Raw genomic sequence first — 26,041 nt, 5'->3', positions numbered from 1 at the left:
TAAGTGCAACCCTTCATGTCTCGTTGGCTAGCTAATCACTGCCGCTCTGGAGCACAGTCTCACTCTGAAGTCGTTGAAAAGCAGCGCTTGGGCAGTGACTTGGAGCGTCAGAAACAAACGAAAAAAGGCACCCTTTAACATTGGCATGATACGCTGCTGGTTGCTGTTATAGTTAAACAGCGCCCCGCGCTATCGGGGGAAACACAGCGGGGCAAGGACGAAAGTTAAGGCCAACAAACCAGGACTTTCACCCAAGAGAGTGGTGTTCACGTCCAGTAAGATTCTAAAGTCAAACCCTGTTCTTTTTCCCTAAACCTAACCACGTGTTTTTGGTGCCTAAACCCAACCATGTGCATCCATTGTTGAAGGAAAAAAAATTGCGGTGTTTTACTGACGTAGTGCATTTATTTTGAAAGAGACTGTATGTAAATGGTGAATTTCCTGTGAAAAACTGAAGTGTATTTTGAAAGATGACAATGCATGTAACAGGCAGAACTTGACACAGTGTCCCAGAACATCAACAACAAAGGCACCCAGGGCATCCTGCACGTTGTATGTGGACGTGGAAAGTCCATGAACAAAACGTCAATATGTGACAAGGTCGGAGTGAGAATGTGTTGTGCTCTACATTGCGTTTATACAGCGGTTAACGCTGATAATGACCTCCCGACTGAGGTGGTGGGACGTGGTTACGCTTCTGCATGATGCTTGGTCACTAAAGTTATTGTCTAAATGAGAGCAGTCACTCACCAATGACAGGTTTGCCTTTAAGTCCCAATATATGCTGAAATCTGGCAATAACAGTGGCCCTGCTCACAAATCAATCACTGTACTGAGTATGTACATTGTAGGTTGAATTATTGGTGTCTAACATCAGCTGCAGACCTTTATTTACATCAAGAGTTGAAAATTCACACTCACTCCAAGGTGCATTTAGATGAGGGAGTGTACATATCAATCTACCTCCACTGATGTGATAGATCCAATTAAAATCTCATGTAAATAAGATATATGTAAAGGAGCCTGCTACCTTCTTCCATATATATCATATATCCTTAAGCACAATATATGCAAATATATTTGGACACCATCAACTCTTAACTGCAAGATGTGGAGCATGTGAGGTAAGTGTGTCCTGGTGAGTGTCTCCTTCTCTGGTTATTAGATTGTGTGATTTACAGCTGATTCGGCCTCTCTGTGACTCCATTAACCCTTCCTGCCACCTCTCTGCTGCTGCCTCTGGGTCATCTCCTTTCTCTCTGCTCTGGCAGGTAAAACACACCCCTCCTCACTGCCACTGTAATGCACACAAACATGAAGACAAGCTTAAGCCTTGCATGCACAATGAGACTAGACTTTAATAATTCAACAGTCTATGCTGCTAATAAATCAGTTGTTGCTGATGGCTGATGAAACAAACTGCACTGGTCAGCTCAACCAATACAATGGAGGTCCTTGGGCACATGCGACTACAATGCTTCTGTAGCTGCTTCATGCCTCCTTAATGTCCAAAAATACATGAGTAAATTCAGAGCAGGTGCCCTGTTTTTGGAAAAGGAAATCCTCCTATCAGCGTTATTTAGCTTTGATCCTCGAAGTCAGGATGAGAGTAATGTTGTCTTACCCAGGGAATCAGAGGCTGAAGGTTGAAGATTTCGACACTTATTTCTAATGCCTCTTTCAGGCTGTAATGTTCTTAAACGCAGGAGCAGGGCACCAAAATGAATCCCCGCTTCAAGTTTTCTTAAAATCAGACAAGTGAAATGTTGAGTGAACATTTTGCAGTCGCTTGATTCCTAACCCCCACCCCCACATACATACTAATTACACCCAAAAATAACATCAGAGCAAAGTGAAATCTGAATCAATGGGGCTGTCTGTTATGTGTGAAACTCTCCTGCTGTGCTTAAAAAGGGAAACTTGGTTTTACAGGATTCAACTCCCGAGTGTGAAACTTCTAGTCCAACTTGTGACACACGGGAGTCAGAGTGTCATGAGTGTAAATGGGGAGGTGACTCCTCTGGGAAAACAGAGAGGATAGTGGAGGAGGTTAATGCAGGATATTGAAGAGTAAGTGCTGATGTGGATATGTACATATAAAAACATATAAACAGCACATTTTGTGAGGACATTAAAAATTAATTCAAACTCACATTTACCAGACTGACTTTATATTCTGTGGCTTACTGTCTGAATGTGTTCAATCGTCTGTTATGTGTTCCCTTTCAAGCACTTTGTAACTAGTTTTTGCAGTGTTATAACAATGACGGTATTATCCATATCATGGTTATTTTTCAGTTAATGCAAAGAGTTTGAAAAAGCACGCACATCCGAAAGTATTTAATGAAATTACCACTGAGGTGACATTCCAAGTTACACGCCCCTCATCAGTCTGATTTTGGTAATTTAAGTAAATATTAATGGGAGCATAGTCTAGTGTGTGTCTCTCGTACTTTTCAGTTAAAAAAAAATGAAAATTAAATAAAATTTAGCTTTCCTTTGGCTCATTGGAAACAAACGACCGAGTCTGTGAGGCACAGTGGTGCTTTGAACTCAGTTCCAACATCAGCATGCTAACATGCTAATCTAGACAATGCTTGCGTGGTTATGTCATGATGACGCAGTATAATGTTTACCGTTATTACGGTCTTAGTTTAGCATATTAGCATGCTATTTTTTGCTGATTAGCAGGTTGAGGGGAATGCCATTCGTATTGGAAGTATTTGGTCATAAAACCAGCAAAACTAGAGACCATCTTGCTTGGGATTACTCCAGCCGCGATACAACAATCTGCCACTTAAAATGAATGCAGGCCAAGAGCAACAAGTGGAACCTTCCCTACTTCCATTGATTCCTAGGGTTGAACTGAATACTTGGATGTAACGAGTATCCGATACAGATAATGTGCTTTTTACAAGTATGGGTATAATCCAAGTAAAATGTGTCACTATCTGTACTCCTAGTGAAGGAAAATCACCTTTTGGGTGAGTTTAATGTCTAACTCTTGTGATCAAAAATGATCTCAAGCTCAATCCTGAGGCTGTAAAAAATGTTCTAATAAGTAATAAATAAAGCAACTTCTAGTCTACCCATATCGATTCCAGGATTCCAAAAACATTTCTAATTAGGTCCAACTTATTTCTGATTTAAACCCCGCCCATTCCGAGCACAGATACAGATAATTTAGCTGACTGAATGGATGAAAATACAGATACAGGTGACGGTGTACTCGCTCATCCCTATTAACTACACTTCTGTAAAATTTCGTGACTGCATCTTGTATGGGTGTGACGCTATCATGTTGAAATCTTTCTAAGACAGACAGACACCTGGCAAAATACTAAAAACTGCCTCTGGGGTAGTTCCCGCTACAATGGGTGCCACCATGACCACATTTTGCCATTATGACACATACACACACAGACTCACAAAGTGAAAACAATACCAGCAGTGTGGTTACGGCTGGTAAAAAGTCCTGATGGAGATGCGAGATCACCACATACACCTATCACACCACTATAGTTCAAAGGAGGGGGGGCATGGTTGTGTGGACCACATTTAATGGCAATCCATCCAGTAGTTTTTGTGCAAAACCACAAATGCCAACCTCATGGTGGCCCTAGAGGAAAAGTCAGAGGTCCACAGAGTCATGACGATTCATCCTCTGGGAACCACGAATGTTTGTACAAAAGTTGAGTCTGTGCACAAGTGGTGCACCTACATTGCCATCTCCTGAGCAATGCTGCTAATATCCTCACCCCAGCCTGAATCTAACATGTGAAGCACAGCTCCCAGATTTTTCTCCTGCACCTATTAGTCAGTGATGAACTCCAGCCCATCCATTGTAACTGATGTAGCGCTGCAAGGGTAAATCATTAAGGTATTATGCACTACAAACAGGGTGAGATGAATTAGTATGCCAAGTGAGACCCATGTCTCTTAAACCTGTCAGGGACACTTTATGGACCACTCTTAGATAGAGTGCTCGGAGTAAATCGTTGGAGAAGGGAGGCGGTGTTGTGCTGTCTCATACAGTAAGTCCTGGGCTGCAGAGCGCGGTCTGTGATAACTGATTTCTTCCCCAGAAATAAGATATCTGTCAAAATGACTAACTCATTGGGAAAATTTTAATATTGTGGCGCACATCACCTGCCAATATAAGCTGAGATATTGCACATCTGTTCACACATCAGGCAGGAGCAGAGGAGGGACTGTCACTGAGGTCAAGGCTGGTCATGCATCTCTATCAGAGCAGGTGTCACGTAAATTCACATTATGGGCAAGCACTGAAGCTCCAGAATGACAAAAAGAGATAAAAGAAAAGCTGCTTTTCTGCTGGAAGTGACAATAATAAGAAGGCTGAGTAGTAAACATCACCTGAGACAGTCATAGTGACAGACTCTTGAGAATCTTGGGTAGTAGCCAAGAGCATAGAAATTATTGCGACAATAAACAACTTGAGTGAGCCGAAATAAATGAAACACGATGCAAACAGTCAAACAGACAAACCACAGATGTCAACCTCACAGTGGCACTACAGGAAGAGTCAGGGTCATCATCTGGGAGCCATGAACACAGCCCTATGACAAGACTTTGCTCTGCTCAGCCTGTGTCTGTCTCTCACTTTAATGTCTGTAAGTTTGATCATGGGGACGCAAGTCATGGCTAGCTTGACTGCAGTCTTCTACTCTGTCAGGCAAGCTAGATCAAAGCCTGTTTTCTGGTACTTCTTGTGTCGTCTCAAGGCAGTATCTGATGTTTCTACATCAAGCATGATACTCTCATATCTGTGGTCAAAATGGCAGCTGCTGCTAAAGTTGTAGTGCCTCCCCTAATGTGACAAGTACATGCATTGTAAGAGCCCAGGATACACAAATGAGTACGTTCGCTTTTCAAAATAAGGTGTTAATATATTGTACATACCTATATGGAAGATTTATTGGATTATATTCGCAGGAAGTATAAAACATGTTACCTGCATCCCTTATAATTTAAGAAATCCCACTAATCTTACTATATAATGACGAAAACTCCTTCTGTGGGTGTGTGGGTGTGTCTGTGTGTCTGTTCCACGTTTTTCTCCTCACTGACTTGGTCAATCCATGTGAAATTTGGCACAGTGGTAGAGGGTCATGGGAGGATGCGAATGAAGCAATATTACAGAGATGCCTCTCCTCATGAGGAACAAATTTGCCTCAAGAACCCATAACTTCCGGTTATATAGATTTTCCGCCATTTTGAATTTTTTGAAAAACACTTAAAATCGATCTCTCCCTAGGTAGTTTGACCGATCTGCATGAAACTCAGTGAGCATAATCTAGGGACCAATATCTAAAGTTCCCTCTTGGCAAAAGTTGGAAAACTTACTAAAACTGAGCTTCTATAAGGCAATGAATATTGCGGAGGGCGTGGCTCATCACATAAAGGTGTATAACATCTCAAGGGTTTCACCGATCACCACGCAACTTTGTAGGCATATGACCACACATAATCTGAGGGGACCCCTCTATTATTGACCCCATCAAACAAAATGGGGGTGCTAGAGAGCTAATTTCTTATCTAGGCCTAACCGCCATATCGATTTTTACTAAACTTGGTAGATATGTAGAACAGGACGCCTCAAGGTGACTGGAGAAATTTAACTCTAATTGGCAACTGGGTGGCGCTATAACAACAGAAAAATGCCTAAAAATGGCTAAAATGTGACCGATCGCTGTGGCTCCCCCTGTGGACCAATGTTTTGGGGTTTTTTTCTAATTTTTGGTATGACTAAGTCATGGTATGGTATGCTGTACATAATCACGGAAACTGTCAGTGTGTCATTCTGTCAGTCAGTCATTCTGTCTGTCCCACGTTTTTCTCCTCACTGATGTGGTCAATCTATGTGAAACTGCACATAGGCATTGAGGATTGCATAGGTAGAAGGTGACAAAGCTACCAATGGGTATGAACTAGTTTGATTATGAAATTATTGAAAATAGTGCAGAAATAGTGCAATGCTGTTTTACAAATTCACTGATATTCATTAAATTTTGAATATTTCCCTAGAGAATTGTTGAAATTTTAATCATCCACCACATGATTACATACTCTCTTTGATTACAAAATGTGCTTAAACTAAACACAGAATTCAGAAAAACAGAGTCTGGGAAATATTAAAATTGATTTTATAGGGCCCTACATGAATGTTTGGTAGGGTTGCAAAGGTATTAGATTTTCACATTATGATAACCGTCACAGAAAATATCACGGTTTCACAGCATCACACCATTAAAGACTTTCTTATTATCAGTCAGAATGACCCTTAAAGGACTGAAAACGAAAGGGTTATTGTTGGTTGAATGAACGTTTTATGTCTATCATTGCAACTTGAAACCATTTTGTTAATGGAAGTATGTGTAAAAAGTCTCCCCTTAAAAAATAACTGAAATAAAGGTGAGAGTCAATGTCCAGTTGCATCTTTTTTCAATAATGTAGATAAGCAAATGGTATGATAACTGTCAACTTATATATCATGGTATGCCTTGCAAGCGGTCTATCGCTGCATCCCTAATGTCTGGACAAAATTTTGTGCCAATTCAGAGAAACACAGTCAATACACTGATTCCTCCAGGGACCATGAATCTCTATACAAAGTGCCTTGACGTTCCATCCAATAGCTGCTGAGATATTTCAATCTGGAGCAAAAAGGGTTGGACCAGCCAACAGACCAAAACTGCCACCCACAGAGCCTTAAAAACCCAAAGTTTGATGATTCACCCTCACAGCTATCATCCAAGAATCCGTCTTCCCAAGTCAAACAAGACATATTCTTAAGGGTGCACAGAGGTGAAATCTTTGGTTGCATAAGAGGTCTGTCACTCGGGGCGCAAAGCACATAACTGACAGCTGGGAGCAGCTCCGTTGTCTCTCAGCAGAGGTGAGAAGTGCTGCTCTTCCCCCCTTCACTGCATTTACGTCAACCGAGGGATTGAAGGATTACTCCTCTCCAGTGTCATGGGGCGAGGTAGATTGTGAGGAGGAAAAGAGGAAGTGAGCTTGTTTATCCGCCACATCGGAAATGAGAGGAAAGCTTGTTGGAGTGATATTGTTAATTGGATCTTTCATTTCTGCTGCTCCCCCGTTTGATTTCCTTCTTTCTCTTTTTCTCTCCCTTTTAATAGTCCTCTGTTTGACTCTCAGAGATATTGTTTTTCAAGCTGTGTTTCTAAATGAAGACATCGTGACCTTAGTAATGGAGAAAGAGTCCTCTCTGAAGCTGACGAAATTGTTTCCAGTATACAACATTTGGGACTCATTGTGTTTACAGCTAAGATAAATTCATCACCCTCCCTGTCGCTCATTGTAACTGTGGGATTTAGCTGAAAGTGAGAAAAAGATGTTTACCTTCAGGCTACAGCGCTTAAAAGAATAAACAGCACATCACACAGTAGTTCTTGCTAAATGCCAAGCAGCATACTGGAGAGGAAAATGACAAAATAAAAGGAAGGAAGCTGAAAATATGATGGATGTAGTCATTTATAACATGGGGAACAGATTTTGGTCCCTCAGTGTGAGAAAATCTGAAAAGTGTTTGGTCACAGGCTGGTAGAATTGACCTTTGGCCAAGCCCCGCCCCTTTATGATGGTCTGACAAGCTGTCGGAGTAAGCATGGAGCCCACACTGTAACTAACTGCACTCCCTGAAGAAATATTATCATATTTTTGGAAAAAGTAAACAGTGATTGCAGAGAGAAGCAGACAGAGGGGTCTACAGTCTGTGTTTGAAGGATATATCCAGGATGTCAAACTGACTCAGCAGCAACAACAGGTTAAAAAGACAAAGATAGTTAGAAGCTAAAGCCGAACTATAGGCTACAGATCACAGTGTAAAAGTGAACCACCACATCACTGCTGATCGCCACACAAGACAATGAATATAAAGGGAAACTTTGCTGATACTGAACCATCGCAGTGTGTGCAGATGAACAGCGTTTGGCTTGGCCCCAGTTCCCGGACCTCGGCCGCTGGACGGGCAGGGACCTCCGGGGAAAGTCAAACAACGTTCATCTGCACACAATGCGATGACACACAGCTGGTTGAATATGAGCAAAGTTTCCCTGCTTTCCTTCACTGGTTCCTGTACAGCAGGGTCGGCCTTTTTTTTCACTGTTATAATCATTAAAACGCAAAAGCAGCATGTGTATACATTCAGTAGGCTATATCTTCAGTAGCTAGCTAGCTAACCCTACACTTTTCAGGGTTTGATTTTGGTTTTGGAACAGGCAAGAAACGTATATCTTTTCCAACCTCTCCAGGTAACGAGTATCATTAATACACGACGTGCCCCAGGCACAACATTTAACTCCAAATCCACAAAACCAGCCTGAAAATGCGGAAATGCCTAAAATGCGGTATCAGCGCGTACAGCCTATGACCAATCCGATACCACGTAATGCCTCGCATCATTACGCATACACACGCTACAGGCAAAAGAGTTTAAAAAGCATTCTACTGTAGCCTTTAAAATGTCTTTTTTTACCAAATTGTGTGGCTGCACTTTAACCTGTGTCTTGATCTGTGTCAACACTGGATAATAATAATAAAAAAAGTTTTATGGCATTCATTCTACTATTATGTATTATTTCTTAATATTTTACATAGAGTTTTAGGAGTTGAGACATACAACAATTCATATCCCATCCATTGTTACTTTACGCGCTGGTATCGGATCGGTACTTGATATCGGCAGATACCTAAGGTTCAGGAATCGGGATCGGTATCGGGAAGGAAAAAGCGGTATCGGTACATCTCTACATTAGAGTCAATGGAGCACAGCTGTGTTGTTGTCAGACCCTGGTCTGAGCCGGCCCAAAGCTACGTTATGATTGGCCAGTCTGTGTATGGGGGCAGGACTTGGTGAAGGGTCAATTGGCAGCTTTGTGCGCTATACATAGATTTCGTTGAACCCCGCTGGAGAAGGAATTCAGCACCGTGGACAGTTCCGACCATAGACTGTAGCTCTTTTCCCATGAATTTTTTTTTCCAGAAATGGTGGAGCAACAGCCCAAACCCCAATACAAATGTGAAGTTCACACATATACCACCTTGCCAAAAGAGTAGGTCTTGCTCTATATTCTCTTTTTGGTCAACAAATCCTACCGAAAAATCAAAACCAACAATGAAAAGATCCCACTAAGAATTCTCTGTGTAGCCACAGCCTGATATGGCTGCAGCACAGAGCTCCAGTAAAACACATCAGTGAGCCAAACACATTAAGACGAACATGGGCACTGTGGTTTATTTTGAGTCTATCTGAAACACATCTTAATGCAGCTGTGAATACTCACTTGACCACCAAGCGTGTATTAACCCACTGTTGAAAATAGTCCCCAACAGCATGAATCAATGGGTTTGAGCCTGAGTGCCAGAGACTGGGTGGGTGGGGAAGTTTGAAAGTATTGAGTGAATGACTAATGCATTGTTGCTTGTAGTCTTTTCATGGGATTTTGTGGCGGTAGGAAAAATATTGAATAACAAACACAATGCGTCCTAATAAGGATTATAGACCCACCAACGCGTGATGTCAACTTTAATTTAAAAACAGCTTTAAATTCCATCCTTGTGTAAGACTTATGGGAAAAGTAATGGATCTAAAGCAGCTGTGTCTGATTACTGTCTGATACCAACACAAAGCTCAGGCATAATATATTTCAATATGTACGAAAAAGTGTTAAACTGTTTAATGTTTGCAAGCTCTGCATCTCCTGTTGTTCGCGTTTAACATATAAATGTCTAATTCAATTCTAAATCATACTGCTTTACTGATTTTAATGATTTTAATATCTCTAATTAACTACAAAATTAAATTCAATAACGAAGTCTCTTTTTAGCTGAAGCTCTGCAGAGCCAGACCTTGATGAAAAAAAAGACAGGCTTGGAGGAGACTTCTAATACAAAGTCCTGCAGAGATGCTCCTGATTAATCTCGTAAAAGAGACCACAGTTGTCTTCCACTGACAGGGCACGGACCTACAAGTGACATACGGTGATTAGATGTCTTAAGGGGGGGAAAAAAACGGAGACACTGTTCCCAGGACATTCAAGTGTCCCTTAATTTTTATGCTCACATCACATCAGAGGCCCTTTACACCCAGAGAGCAAAAAGCAGCACACAGCACCTGATGCCTTCCACATACTGCTTATGACCTCTGATTGAAGGGAGAAAAAAAAGAGGAAGTAAAGCTGAGAACTTTATGAGCGGCACAATCAAGAACAAAGGCATGCTCTGCCCTGTGGTCGATCCCAGTCACCTTGCCTGGTGGTTAGCACCTGCATTGCCATGGCAACTGATGACCTGGACAAGCTGCACAGTAGCTTATGAAAGCACTGCATTCTCTAGTGAAATTCGGTTTTTATGCAAAATGGATTTTTCTTTGCTGTTAAAGGGACACTACTGATTTTCAACCAGCTTTGTGTCACAACAATGTGGGTAGTGTGTGAAAATGAACTGTGGTATATTTTAATTCATCTTACCAGTGCACAGATCTGGTAAACGCACCCTTCTTGTCTTCTAACCACTCAAACTGTCTGCTCACCCATTCCCGATCCCGTTATCACATCACCCCTGATTCTGCATTGGCTTCCTGTTCCACAACGCATCCAATTCAAAGTCCCTCTCCTCACTTACAAAGCCCTCCATAACCAGGCCCCCTCCTACCTCACTACCTCCTTCCCACAGCCTCCGCTCCCCTGATGCCGACCTCCTGACTCCACCACTCAGGACCAAGCACTGAATCTGGGGCGACAGGGCCTTCTCTATAGCTGCCCCCTCCCTCTGGAACACTCTCTCCAAACACATTCAAGAGTGCACCGACCTCTCCCAGCTCAAATCACTACTCATAACACATCTTTTCAAACACCTTTTAATGTGTCAATGAATGTGTATTTTATTGTAGTCTGTTGTGTGATTGTTTTTAATGTAAAGCGTCTCTGAGTACATTGAAAAGTGCTCTATAAATAAAATGTATTATTATTATGTCACATTCACCCATTCACACACACATTCACACACTGGTGGTCGAGGCCAACAATCAAGGTGCCACCTGTTACTCACCTTAAACACACTCACACACCAATGGGACAGTCATTGGGAGCAATTTGGGGTTCACTATCTTGCATGGATACTTTCGATATGCGGACTGATGTAGATGACCCGCTCTACTTCCTGAGCAACAGCCACCTTCCTCAGCATGCTTATCCAACTGATTTCCTGCCGGCTCTAGGACTGTTGCTCAAACTACAGATTGTACTTCCACATTTTCGTATGGCTGCCACCATGAACACAGAGGTTATAGAAGCGGATCAAAAGACAGACCTGCTCTCTCTGTCTCTCAAACTCGCACCAAACTCCAATCAAACTGTAAAACTAAGCAGTGCTGATCAAATATAAACCAAGATTTGGTGGCCGTCAAATTGTTCCCTGTGGAAATACTGCTAAGCTCACATTACCTCACCCACCAGCAGGAGTGTTTATTGGTCCGTTGTGGCGCAGTGCATTCTGGTAGTTGGAGGTTTTCTACCTCTTGAGCAAAAGTGAATACCACAGTCCTTTTCCTCTCTTTTCTCTGGTCCTGAAGCACCAATTCCAAAAGCACTTGAGTCTTTCTACTGCACAGACGGCCCAGTGTGATGACAAGAAGTGAAATAATTTCTGTTAAGCGGTGATAATAAAAAGATTAAAAAAAAAAAGGTGCCTCTGAGAAAATTGACCTTAACTTTTAAAGAGGTTCACATTTTAGCTGCAGGTTTGAATAATCCTCAACACAGTCAGATTTATTAGGATGATAACAGCACACAATCTCTGGGAAGTCATAATAATAATTGTAGTAAAAGCAATACTTCTATGTTTGATTAAGCTGTAGAGGTGAAATGACATCCAAATAACGTGATTTAGTTTTAACGTCACTGCCATAAATGTGCCACAGAGCCGCATAGAATCAGTTCTTTTTACTATTTATGTTAAATGGTGATTACAAATCAGAATTAGATCAGAAACAGATTGTCTTGCTGTCTTGTGATTAATTCTTGTCTATGAATTTATTGCTTAATAATCCTTTTAAGAGAAGATCTTATAATCAAACGCAATTCGTGCGGAGCTATATTTCTTACTCTGACTCCATGTATTTTAAGCCTAACAAGGCACCAGTGCAGCTCTGTAATCCTTAGAACACGCTGAGGCTTATACAAAATGAGACTACAATAAACAAGAGAGGGAAGGAAAACACAGCATTTCGCTGCAGCTTTGAAGTGGGAACCAGATCAAATCCCCATATGAAGTAAATTGCCTGTCTTTCCCACCAACTAAAAAGGGATCAAAACTGTCTTCTGCTAAAAATAACAATCACGGCCTGTCTCTCTTTCTCTGTGCATCTTCCACGGGAAGACAAACACAGAGGACCTTCATGTTCTCCTGCTCAACATCCTGGTCTCTCAACTTCTAAGGCAGATCAGTGCAGTCACGTAAAAGGTAACTTCACATGTACGCATTCATTTGTGTGAACACTGTGAATATAAGTAAGGTAAAATCAAGATAAAAATATGCATGTTAGGAGGGATCCTCATGTTTCACTTGCACTGAAAAACCGAACCATTCAAGAACCCATGCAGAAGAGAACGGGATAATGATAAAATTATTTATGCCATACAGCTCTGTGCCACACTGCAATTAAATAAGTCAATGTGACAAAAATGCAGACTAAGCACCAAACTTTATGAGTTTTGTGCTTCCTCCTCAATTATCAGTACATGCAGCGGGCAGAGATAACTGATAAAGGCCTCTGCTTTACTTTGATAGGCCCAAATGTACATCGGGACTACAGACAGAGTGTTATAAGAGACGTTACATAAGTAAATAAATCAACTGCTCATCCACCCACGATCTCATCCAACCCACACACAGGGCTATACAATGGTTGGTTACTTTAGTTTAAACACACACAGTGGCAGTCCGTGCGAGCATGTCTCCCAAGAGTATAAAGGATCTTATGTTGCACTGACACTTTATGTAATGGTGAGTTAATTTACCGTGATGGGTGGAGGTGCAAGTCAAGACAAACTTACATGGAGAGTTTCCACTTAGCTCAGACAGAGTGGCGGAGGAACAAGTCAGCAGCTGACAGGCACTAACTAAAAGTGATGAGGGAGGGGAAGCAGTAAAATGCATCTCTTTAATGATCAATAATTTAAACTGCAAATGAGTCAGTTTTATGTTGACCACTCACATCAACATCAAAATCTGAGATCTCTGAGAAGTCAAAAACCACAAACTGAGGCACTCAGAAATGACCACACAGGTTAGTTAAAGGGGAACTGAATCACTTTTACACATTGAAGTTTGTTACAGGTCTTGGGGAGTACTACTGCATGAGTGAAAAAAGTTTTATAAAATCTTTTGTGGCTAGAGGGAGCTGCTTAACATCTATCTAAAGTGATGTCACTCGCGTCAGAAGACTGCAAGACTATAAGTCTGAAAATGAAAACAATCTGTGAGTTTGGAGCAGAGCTTGTGTTCAACTTTCTTGTTGTCCGTTATTTTGATGGACAGGGTCGTAGAAATTCCATCATAATCAGTGTAACCCGCTCATCCTTCATTCTCCACTGCACCAATCCCTCTTTTTACTCATTTTTTGGATTCCAGAGTTTTAGTAACATTAGTAATCAACAGCAAATGTGTGATGCTTCGGTTGTGCGGGTGTTGCTGAACATGACCTCTCTAATTTTTCACTATTTAAAATGGGTATAATCTTATTTCAATGCAAAGCTGCAAGCAGCCTATTGATACACTTGGCACATCCTTGCCCTGCTCTTACTTTGTTTGTCATGAGACTCCTGGAAGTGTATGAGCTCCGTGACCAGAGGCAGTTTGTTAGCCCACCCGCACACACACACAGTTACAGGTCAAACTTCTAGCATCACACAGCTAAAGTTACCAAACGGTTATGAACAGATTTAACAGAGTCAAGCCTTATATGTGCTGATGTGAGTTTGTCGGGATATTTAATAGCTCTGTGACGGATGTTAGCCGCTGCAGCTGTGTTAACTCATGCAAACCAGGCAGCCCTACTTGTTCAAATTTGTACATCAGTGCCATCACAATTATTGGGCTTTTTAAGTTTCCGACACTCAGCTGCCGGGACATTTTGCATTTGCACATTTGCAGACTTGTACTCTTCAGCCCCAACTGGGACTGACTCGAGTGACATCAAGGAGAAGGTACCAGAGCCTTTGTGCCTGCTCCACCAGGCTCACGAACGGCTTCAACCACCAAGCTGTCAGGAAACTGAACTCTCTCGCCCAGCCCCCAGTAAACTGAGGCACTGCAGCCTGACACACAATAAACACACACACACACAACACAGCCCTGACCCCCTACCCCACCCACCCCCATAAACTCTGGTTACCTATACTAACCATATTACCCAAAAGGCACCAGCCACTTCACCATATACTGTTCTTGTCTGGTATGCAAGCTGCTATTCAAACTGTTGAAAATGTGCACATTTGAATTGACTGCAGTTATTTCTTTGGACTTCTTGATTGCTCTTATTTATTAATTTTTTTTGTATTATTATTATTATTATTATTTGTATTAGTTTCTATGCTATAATATCCTTCTGCACTGTCTGCATCGCGGGTCAATTCAGAGTGAGACGTTGTTCCGATTCTCTGTATGCCTGTACATAACTGCAGAATTGACAATAAAGCCTCTTGAATCTTGAATCTTGAATTTTGCAATGCCTACCACTGCAATGGCTCAAACAAAGGGGTAACCTCTTTGGCTGAGGCCAGCGAGACGACATGATCATGTATGTGAGCTCAAAGACATGAGCAGACAACAGCTCATTAATATGTACACGCCACCAACTGGACAGGGGTGTGGATTACTTAAAGTTACAGTAGATCTCTCAGTGTTTCCAATCTGTCAAAATGATGGACGGCCTCCAGATTTTTCCGTCAATGTCATATACAAATAATTGGTAACACGACCCCTGCTGTTAAGTTTGGCTCTGGTTTCAAGTTGAAAATAAGTGCGCTTACCAGACCTCTACAGCCCGCTGCTCATCTCTGATTGAGGCTGGCGGCTTGAGGCTACATCATTAGCTACCAGCATAACAAACCCAAACCTTTGACCTAAGGTCGGCACTCGAGTTGCACTACAGATGGAGCTATTACTATTATATCCAGTGTTGTGTGTAACGCGTTAACTACTACTTAACTACTTTTATTGGATAAAAAGTAGTGTAACATGTTACTACTGAAAATATGGTAACGGAACGTAGTTACTTTGTCAGTTGGGCACAACGTTACTTTTCCCGGGGACAGATTTGACGGTGACACTGCCTGTCTGCCTCAGCTGCGCACTAGGCAGGAACTGTGACAGCTGCCATGTCAACAGTACAGACAGGAGCGCCAAAATCAAGAATCGTATGAGGAGTATGGAAGATACACACGCCTCCTCGGATTATTTTAACGGTTTGTCAACCGAAGACAGGTTAGCTTAATGTAATAAGCTAACAATTAGCAACGGGTCAGTGGGTCACCGACCCAACGAAATGGCCTAAGCTACAGTGGCTGGACATTTTTTTATATCTTGTGGAGAAACCCAGCGTTTATACGCATGATGAAAAACTCAAGGCATATAAATCCCTTGATGTGTATAATTTTGTACTTTGCGGTCATGTCCAAGATATTGAATACCGGGATTTATCTGATGGTTTTTGTGCTCTACGGACCGAAGTACCGCCGAGCCAGCGACAAGGACACAAAACAGTAACGTTAACTAATGTACAAGACCTGGGCGATTCTGAACAAGTCGACCAACTATATACTGACAGCGAACTGCACTTGTATGGCTGGGTAAGTGTTGTTTAATGTAACGTTAACCTCGCTAGTCAGACCTCAGACATGGGCAACATACGACCCCGGAACCTCAAAGGAAATCAAAACAACCGCCAAAACATCAATAAAATGCAGCATTGTGTTAACAGAAAACAGAACAATCATAACCTGCCTACCTTCCTGGCGCTGTGTGAACGGTAGCCTGTTGCAGCAGCTCCTATTTTGTGTATTTTAAATTGCTGCTGTGACATTGAAATTTGCCCCGAGGGGTTAATAAAGTACCTACCATACCATACCAGAAGAGAAAATGAATTAATTTATTCTGCAGGTCTGTAGCTTACTGCAAAGTATGAGTCTGTTACACAAACACAGTCTCACAGTTACACACGTAATAACAGAACAGAAAATGATTTATTCATGAATATGACACTATTTGTTCAAAGATAGTGTCTGTGAATATTAATATTTTCCTCATTCAGTGATGCAGCAGGTCTGGCAAATAGGCTATTAGTAGTAGTAATCTGTCATGTAACAAATTCATGTAGCCTAGTTAACACAAATTAACTCTCACTCTTTAATCTTTATTTTATCACCAAAGTCGTAAATACCAGTGGGAAACTCGGATTTTTTCACATTTAGGAAATGAGATGGGGTTCTACCCAAAGTCAAGCACCATAAAAGAAACGTAAAAGTAACGAGTAACGTAAAAAGTTACTTTTCACAGAGGGTAACTAAGTAAAGTAAGGGATTACTTTTTTAAGAAGTAACGAGTAATGAGCAAACACTACTTTTTAAAAGTAACTTCCCCAACACTGATTATATCAATACTGTGATGAGACTAGACATCATAGTCTTAGATTTTTGATGTTGCAGTATTGTAAGTGTCGTCTTGTCCTGGTTTGTAATTTTCTGAACCTACCAGACTGTTCTGGCTGTTCTATTATTTGCTCTTACTGACCAAAAATGTCAATAGTCAACCCTACAGTATCATCGCAATGTCGATATTGAGGTATCTGGTGAAAAAAAAAAATTATTTGATTTTCTCTATATCGTCCAACCCTAATGTGGGTGTGCAGTCACCAGGTTTTAACAAGGAAGATGAATGCACGGAGTGTTTCTGGCTCTGCCGCATTGATTTCGATCGAGTCTGACAACAGCACAGGAGTACGATGCTAGATCAGCATGAAACTACTACATGAAACTGTCCAGAAAAAGTACAGTGATTAAAAGCACTAGTTCAGTGAACACCCAGGGCTGTTACTGTACTGTCGCTGACTCTGTGCATGAGGTCACTGTAGAGCTGGAGGGAGGCAACTGTCTCCTTTTGCCGCCCTGGGTCAGAGTGTTACTCAGAGCGGTCGCCTGTCTCTGCGTCCTGGACACCTGAGTGTGATCATTAGAAAAGATGGACACGTTCCTTCCCGGCTGCCCATGTGGGACCGCAAAACTGGCACACGAGAGACACACTTATCAACCAGGGAGACTAAAAAACTAAAGCATGTCAAACTAATTTAAGAAATCAATATCCTATCTTGTCAGACGTCTAACACAGGAAATACTCATAGCTCTGGGGCATTAAAGACACTGAATAGCTTTGAAAAAAATCTCATTAGTACATATGGCCCCATTTTTATTAAAGGTACTAAACCTGACGGTGTGTTTGCATGCATGTGGGTGATTTGTCAGTTTTTGCTTGTTTGACTTTGGTTGCATTGATTTCAACTCACCCTAAAGTCGATGCCCACGGTGGAGATGAAGCTGCCAGCCAGGAAAGCGCCGTCTTTAAAACGCACCAGTAGACATGTTTTCCCCACACCTGAGTCTCCAACCAGCATCACCTGCAAAGGAATACAGGAGGGAAAAACTCAGCCAGGAATAACTGGAGGGCTGAACAAAGAAATACACACACACACACACACACAAAAATGTGCAAACAGAGGTGCGAGGGATAAAACTTCAGACTGTCTGACTAATCGATAAAGGTAAATGTCAAAAAAAAAGTGAAGAAACGAGCATAAAAAAAGACATGTAGGAGCATGAAGAAGAGGGAGCTTTTGCTCATATGTTTAATTTTATATCAGTGTCTGGTTGTTTGTCCTCAGGAAGAAAAAAACAGGACATTTGAATCATTCAGCTAAATTAATCCTGGTATTTTGGTGTGTGGCCAGTGAAGAGGGTGGATGTGAATGAGTGTGTGACTGCTCATTATGGCCACCCAGTGGATGCCCTTTCTGTAAGTGTGTGTGAATGTACACAACCGTCTTCAATGCACATCTCATGCATGTGTGCAGACACACAAAACAGACACACTCTGGCTTTGCTGCTGCTCTTTTTATTCCAAGCTGTGATGAAGTTAAAGGTTTGATGTGGTTACTGTTATCGGGTTAGCTGAGAGACTGTGATGCCCTAGACCCCGGAAATCAAAAGCGCCTCTTGGGTGCTCAGAGGAGATGAAAGCCAGGAGGAAGAATGAAGGGATGTAACAGGGTCAGATACAAAATACAGCAGGGTAATATGCATGAAGATCTCGCCCTCTGTATTTCAACTCTTTCTTTTTCGTCTCTGTGTCTGTTGTTCTTCCTCTCTCTCATGACTTCACCATGAAACAGCTTGACATGTGCTTAATGTTTGCAGGGGTGTGCAGGAGGAGGCACCTGGTCTCTCCCTGCCCTTAGGTTTTTATAAATAAATGCAATCAATTTCCTCTCTGACTCAATGCAGAATAGCGATCAGAGGGAACGGTAAACGCTGAAACGTGGCACAGTGAAATCAGGGGGAGGTCCACTCTTAAGGTAAGAGCTACAGGTGGGATCTTTTGATCCAACGCAACATCAATATGAGCATTATGGCAAGAGCTCTAGAAAGAATTAGGACACAAATTGGAGTGAATATTGTTGGATTTCTGCCTGAACATGCTGCTACTTGTCATATCACATAACCCAATGTATTTACAGGAGTATATCTTGCTTCAGCTCAGGCTGAAACTGCAAAAAGTGGCTTTTTTTTTTGCAGTTGATAATTTATTGGCTGTAAGGATGCTGTGTACTGTAGAGATGGGAGCCCCTGCAGCCAACAAATAATTAATCTAATAAAGATATCTGCAGCTCACATGGAGCAATCAATCCAATTTCCCTGCAGAAAGAGCACCACAAAGACATCATGCGCTCGCATCAAACAGCTGCTTCAAAAACACGGAGTAGGTGGCACAAGTCCCTTGAAGCTATGTTGGGAGTACACACTGCGAATCTGTGGGTGTGAAACTGTGTTTGTGTTGTGTTGTGGTGAGGTGACAGTTCTCTACTCGCAAACCACACTGAAATCGCTCACTGTAAATGCAAAAGCCAGTCATATGTGCAGCAGGGACAACACATGCATTCAACCAGTGGCACACAATGATTTGTTTGCTGGCTGTTGCACGGCAGAGTGCACCTCTCTGGGTTATCGATCGACTATTGACACAGCTGGTGTCAGCAGCCCGCTGCTGTTTAATGAATAAAGGTGGTTGTAAAACGGAAGATAATGAAAGATGGACAGGAGGAAGACACTGAGGAAGAACATAGTAGACAACAAACACATGTACTGTGTGTGTTTTTCTTCTTTAACTGGTATATTTTCATCCTACAGGAAGACAAAAGCCAAAAAAAAGTGTCCATATGATCATTTACTCTCTGCATTGTTTGTAATTTCTGTTATTTTGGGGCGTTAAATGTCAGAAATCAAAGCCCACTTTAATGTGAGTTGCAGTTTGTTATCATGCATTTGCTAAACAACAACATCCTACCTTGAAAGCGATGTCATAAAACTCGCTGCTGTTGCTGATGGAGGGTCTGCTGGGATGGACCACGCCGTTCATCTGAACAATCCCCGGGCTGCTCCTCGCTGCCTTCCCGGCGGTGGTGGTCCCTTTCCCGGTGGGGCTGCCCGCAGACGGGCTGCTGCTCCCGGCTTTGCCTTTGGAAGTCTTCTTGCGAGACATTTCAAGGTTTCAAAAGCAAACAACAACAACAACAACAACACAAAAACAAAAATCTTCCGAGGGCTTAAAAGTTGCTGCAGCGAGGAACTTGAATCAGCAGACTTGTTTTCACCTGCGCGTTGAACGCATGTTCCTCGACACCTCTACTCAAAGTGAGGAGCGAGAATTGTCCCGAAATGTGGAAAAAACAAAACGCGCTCGCTTCCGTTGTTGGTGTTGGTGTTGTTGAGCCGCTTCCTGCTGCTGGCAGCTTGCTCTTTTCAGGACAACAGCCTCGGCACTGCGCGTTAGAGCGGCAGCGATGTGATGTGATGTGGCACAAAACTCCACCTTGAGCGCAAAACAGCCAGGACGCAGAGGCGCTGCACTTTGAGCTGAGAGGCGCCTCAGCCCTTCATCCTCACACTATAAACTCACTGTGCTCCTCAGGGATAAATATTGTGGGTTTGTTGTGGAGACTGTGGTAACTTTGACCACGTGACTTATCTGTTGACAAGGTAACTGTACGGCCTGTATGACACAGATGTATTATCACTGATGATTATGAAGGGAACACAGGACACTGCTCATGGTGCTGCATTTACATCATGATGTGACACTGATGTTAGTCAAAATCAGTTTATGTCTCATAAGGTTAGAAATATTTTTCTCAGTGGATATTTTCTTGCAATAATCTGCTTTTTAGAATTAAGACAGTGTGTCCCTGACCTTCAAAATAAGATGCATATACCATATTTGGAGCATATGTGCCAATATATGTATGTTTCATGTGTGTATTGGGCAAACTTCCGGCCTACCTCTGCACCCTTAAGTGTGTCAGCTCAGGTAGTTACCAGCTACCCTCCCCCAGGTGGTTGCTTTTTTTTAATGTACCCCAGGTTTTAACAGATCTATGGAAAACTGCATTCTCCTGCTCTGCACCTTGGACATGGAGCAGTCTTAAAAACGATCCACATTTAGAAACACTATTATCCTTTGGTGAATTTAAGGGCATCATAAAGAATGTGGTGACAGAGGCATGTGCTTGTTTTTCTTGAGAGACCACTATGTTGGAATAGTTGTTGTTTTATGTGTGTATTATAAGTTGTATTTGTTGCATTAAGTGTGTCTCTTGTAAAACAGGTTTTCAATCTCAATAGGACTTCCTGCTTAATTAAAGGTTAAATAAAAATGTATGCATGTTCATGATGTGTGTGTGCCTGTGTATGAATTAGTGCGTGCTTAAATATTTTTGATGCGGATTCTTAAGATTAGCCAATGAGCTGAAAGTGATCCAATTAAAAATCAATGGCTTTCACGCCTTAGATGATGTCATGCAGGTATGAGGTGCTTTAAATATAATAACAGGTGTCGTCCATTCAGTTAGTGATTCAATAAGGAGCCAAGAAATTGCCTAATGTAAGCAACCAAAGTAATCTGTCTACATCAGCATGACTGTTATTTATATAATGTGGAGGACAACCAGCAGCCACCTGTAGAGCGCGCTGGAGATGTGATTTCAATAATGCACCACAAGAGGGCGACATAAGAACACAAGATAGAAAGTCAGATGCAACAGGGTTTAATAACAAGTAGAGATGACAACAGTCTCTCTGTAGATTATAGCTACCCATCAGAATAAATAAAACTAAAATGCTGTATCACATAACAAATGTAAGCTTTACATCAACCTGTCTTCTTCATATTATATTTACAGAGGCAACACAGACACAGATATCCAGACAACCTCATTCCTATATGCAATCACCCATATTTTTAACCAGACACTTTTATGTCAGTTGGGTAGACATAGGGAGGTTATAAAAATACAAACACGTCAGTCAGTTGTTATTGTATCACCACTATACATGTACTTCTCCACATTCAGAGACACATCTGTATTCATGTATTCAGTTGCATGTAGACAGTATTGATCAAACTCCTCCTCTCCACTGGGGTTATGGAGAAGTTGTGTCCTTAGTCAGTCTCAGCAACTACAGTAGTACTGGTGTCCTCAATCTCTCCCTCCATTGTTGGACAGTTGGTGGCTTTACATTCCTCCCGTGATCATTTTTCTGCAGTCAAGCAGATATATTTTCAATTTATGTATTTAAAAAGGGACAGTGCATATTAATGAACATATACACGTAAATATGCCAGATTATAGCCGTAGGCTAGTTTCCATCTGTAGTCCCTTGGCAGGTTGATATTACATCAGATAAAATAGAAAAAAAGAAAAGAAACAGAACATACACAATACAAGTACACGGATCATTCAAGACATATACATACAAGTACACAGAACAGAGTAGAGAGGCCAGTCGAGCTAGTGTGCAAAAAAGGAAAGTGCTTACCATAAAGTGCTGGTGCATGTAAATAAAGTGCTGTTGCATAGATAACATATGGATTGCACAGATTTAAATAATACAAATCTAAACTGCACAATGCTCTTATAAAGTGCCAGTGCATAACAGAAAATTGACCAGTACTAAATGAAGATTGCACACTGTCCTGCTACATATTACTAACAAACCTGTTGTACACTGCTCTGTTACATCAAGTTCATTGAGGTGATTACACATGGTCACAGATCTGGTTGGTCCTAATCCACACCTTCAGAAGCCTCTTGAATGTTATGAAGCTGGATGATTCTCTGACTGAGAGTGGTAGGCTATTCCAGAGCTTGCTGCCTTCATACAACATAACATTTTGTCCAACTGCAGTCCGCCTAAAAGGCAGACTTGAGTCACAAATTTGATGACTTTAGACTTCACAGGATCAAAAGTCCTGCAACTCCACTTGGACTTAAACACCAGTGACTCGTGATTTCACTTGGACTTGAGGCTTTTGACTGAGACTCTCAAACCCAAAGATTAAAAGGTATGTCATTTCAAATGTTAATGCCATTTACTCCCAGTCGGCACTTAATTCCCCAGATCCACTTTGTTGGAACCTATCTGACAGCATCTCAAGTTGCGGGAGAGAACCATCAAGAATGAACTGTAAATGTTATTGAGCAGCAGTTGGAAAAAAAATACACCAAAGATAATTTCATTCACATATAAAATCTTTGCTGTGGTCAACAAAAAATGCGCAGGTCGAAAATGACAGACGTCGCTCAAGATTTAAAGTTGCACAACGAACAGTAGGTTGAGGACTTGGGACTTGGACTTGAGTACAGACACTTGCAAATCAATGACTTGGTTCCACCTCTGTGTGTGCAGCAGTTTTACGCATGATCAAAAGCCGTTGCTCGCCTGCTTATGTCACTGTACGCATCGAAAGTGGACAACTACACTGTAATATTAGCGTTAGTTTGGGGGGTGGGGGGCAGTTCAGCTTCCTCCAGCTGCCATCAACAAGCTGGTTGTGATCAGCGCAGAACAAGACGGTCACTGGCCTCTCTGTGACTCTAACCCACACCCGTTATAATTCACAACACAATTCAAACGTCTCTCTGTGACATGGAGGATGTCACTCCGTAGCGGGGGCCACATATTGTCTCCATTTGCAACAAAGAACAGCAGCATATTCTGGTCAGTCCCCGATCCCTCTGTGGTCAGTAATGAGATGCTGTTGTTTCCCCCTCCTCTGTAATCTAGTTTGTTATGCAATGTGAAATTTGTGTATGATATAACTGCCTTTCTGATCAGGTGCCAGGCTGTCCAGGCTCATTAGAATACACTCAAAGATCACAGCCCAGAGACCTTGTTTGCTCCCCACGGTGGGAGACTGAAGTGAGCTTGTATTACCTTTGACCTTTACAGTGTGTAGCCTGAATAACACCAGGCAAGTTCAGCTGATTAAAAGCTAAATCAGGAAAAAAAACACCAGAGCAATAAACAGCTTGTGAGTCATATTTAAAGCAGTTTCTGAGCAGCGAATAAAATTTGACAGTTTGTTCACCTCTCACTGGATTTGGCGACAGATCCTTTTGTGGTAAATGTTCATTGTGGTAAACTTTTGATGTAAAAATAAAACTTAATCTAACATCAAAGCGCCAAGCATATGCTAGTCCTCTTTTATTTCCCAACTGCCAAACATTGCAGCTTGCACAGCGAAGCGCGCAAGACGAAATTACACTACATAGACTTTTCGGGGACGTCACTTGTTTGACCCCGGAGTTTCTGAGCAGCTCTGGTTGTAAACACACAGACAGCTGTAGCCTCTGGTTTCTGTCTCTAAATCTGCTATCTGTCAGCATTTTTCCACACTCCACCCAACTCAGCGCAGAGCAGGGAGTGGAGCGTCATTGGTTTGAAGGAACACAAACCCCAAAATCCACCAACCCCCTTGCACAACTCCCCTCGACAGCTGAGATTCGTTCTACCCGTGAAGCAGCTGTCTACCGCGGCAACAGCTGGGCATTTTGGAGGGAAGAGGGGACGTGGATGGACAGAGTGGTTGGAATCCGGCCCTGGTTTCAGAGAAATTAACAGCCTTGTCAAGATGAGTTAAATATGCCCGATGAGTGTACTGTGCATTGCAAGGCTATAATGTGTACGTGTGTGCCATATGCTTGTGTGTGTCTCTGCTAACAAGCAGCACCAGCACATAAAAAGCTCACTGAATACAAACTGTGGAGGCAGTTAAGAGAAGCAAATGTGCCTTTTTCTTTGCTAACACTAACAAGGCAGTGATCAAATTAAATCATTTTGTTTTCCAGTGTCGTGCACTGTAAATCAACTGTGTGATTCAGCTGTGGAGAATGCATCAAATCACATCGTTTCAACACGTTAATTAGGAGCAAATTATAGCCCTCTTTCCTGGGTGCAAGCATCATTAGAGCTGTTCCATCTCCATGACAATAAGTCAAACAGCCCGACAAGTGTGGGTGAGCGTAAGCGCAATGTACTCTGTCAGGTGCTTGAATAAACATTGTGAGCGGGAACATGGCTATAAGTGTGTGTGCCCAATGCAGTGAGGTCATAACGCCCTCAGGGTCACGTCAATCTGCAGGCGCACCCAAAGGCCAGGCATTTGTCAGTTTACTCAGGGTCGGGTGCCCCGAACTTGGGCTGGGTGGCGTGCAGCAGCCTGGCCAGTCGCTCAACCAAAGTCACAGCAACTGTTGATCTGTTGGCCGCTCTCTCTCTCAGCTGCCTGTGACCCGAGTGCCGCGAGGAGGGGCGGGGAGGGCGTCCTGCCAGCCGGCATCCCTGTTTGTCAGGCCTTGGCGAGAGCAGCCATCAGTGGACTGGTACTGCCTGGCACTTATTCGCTCCCCGAGGCATCTTAAATGAGAGAAACAGAGTGTGTGTTTGAGGGAGAGGAAAATGGGTGGCATGAGTGCTGCTTGTTTGTAGTGTGCAATGTGAAAAATAAGTTACAGAGGACATGTTTTGATTCATTCTTTAATGTATAGGTACAATATAACTGGCGATCTTGACCTATAATACTTATCATTCATTCAGTTAGAGATATCTATTACTTTAACTTCAGTTCCAACCTACTCTATTGTCTCGTACCACTGTTAATGGCCTTACCATACGTGAATGAAAACAACAAATTAAAGCCAAAGAGTGTTAAGCATAGCTATCAGTTGTGTCAGTCACTACTCATGAACTGTGGTCAAACTAGGCAGCACTGATCAAATATGAATCAAGATTCTGTTGATGCCTTGTCTACTTCTTACCTTACATGTTTTCATTAACAAAACAAAGTTTGCTCTGGCTGGTGGGCGGTGCTTGGTACTTTGCTGGGCTGTTTCCAACATGGCAGCCGGGTCACAAACTGTCTCATTTCACAGCTAAACAGTACACTAAAATATGTTTCTGAAAACATGTGAGGTGAGAAATTGGCAATGCAGTAACAGAGTCTTCATCATATTTCATCGGTGCTGCCTAGTTTGACAGTTTACACAAGCAGTGATGGACATGCCGCGTTAGAGATTCCTCGGCTCGGATTGGTTGTGTATTTATGTGAGAAAGGCCAAGCGCTACAAGGCACTAGAATAGGCAGAGGAATATGATTTTTTTTTCATCTGTTTAATGTGGATATAGTGACGGTTTCAGCAATTATGACATAAAGTTGTTTTTTTTTAAGTTACAAACTACAGCTTTAGAGCGGCTGTAAATTATATTTTTGTAGAAAAACACAACATGAAATGTCGTCTTTCCTTTGGACATCGCTTGCTATAATCGTATTTCAACTGGGACAAATCGTAGGTCACATATCACATATCAATTCTCGCCTCCCTCCATTGGCT

At 42.1% G+C, this 26,041-nt stretch overlaps 1 protein-coding gene and 1 long non-coding RNA gene across 2 annotated transcripts in view; both read right to left on the bottom strand.

Moving 5' to 3' along the window:
• The window catches only part of LOC125879409 (ras-related protein Rab-26-like), an 84,908-nt gene extending 64,635 nt beyond the window's left edge, over positions 1–20,273 (bottom strand). Inside the window, exons 1-2 of the mRNA XM_049561274.1 lie at positions 19,660–20,273; positions 17,606–17,716 (exon numbers count right to left, since the gene is read on the bottom strand). Coding sequence (XP_049417231.1) covers positions 17,606–17,716; positions 19,660–19,854 — 306 coding nt within the window. The 5' untranslated portion in view covers positions 19,855–20,273. The remainder of the gene's footprint in view (positions 1–17,605; positions 17,717–19,659) is intronic.
• A 1,197-nt stretch (positions 20,274–21,470) lies between these two features.
• Positions 21,471–26,041, bottom strand: part of LOC125879465 (uncharacterized) — a 55,158-nt gene continuing 50,587 nt past the window's right edge. Inside the window, exon 5 of the long non-coding RNA XR_007447941.1 lies at positions 21,471–25,067. This is a non-coding gene — a long non-coding RNA (uncharacterized LOC125879465). The remainder of the gene's footprint in view (positions 25,068–26,041) is intronic.

This window comes from Epinephelus fuscoguttatus, linkage group LG19 (assembly GCF_011397635.1).
Source record: "Epinephelus fuscoguttatus linkage group LG19, E.fuscoguttatus.final_Chr_v1".
Lineage (NCBI taxonomy): Eukaryota > Metazoa > Chordata > Actinopteri > Perciformes > Serranidae > Epinephelus > Epinephelus fuscoguttatus.
Note: the sequence above shows the minus strand (reverse complement) of the source record. Positions and strands in the feature narration are given on the sequence as shown.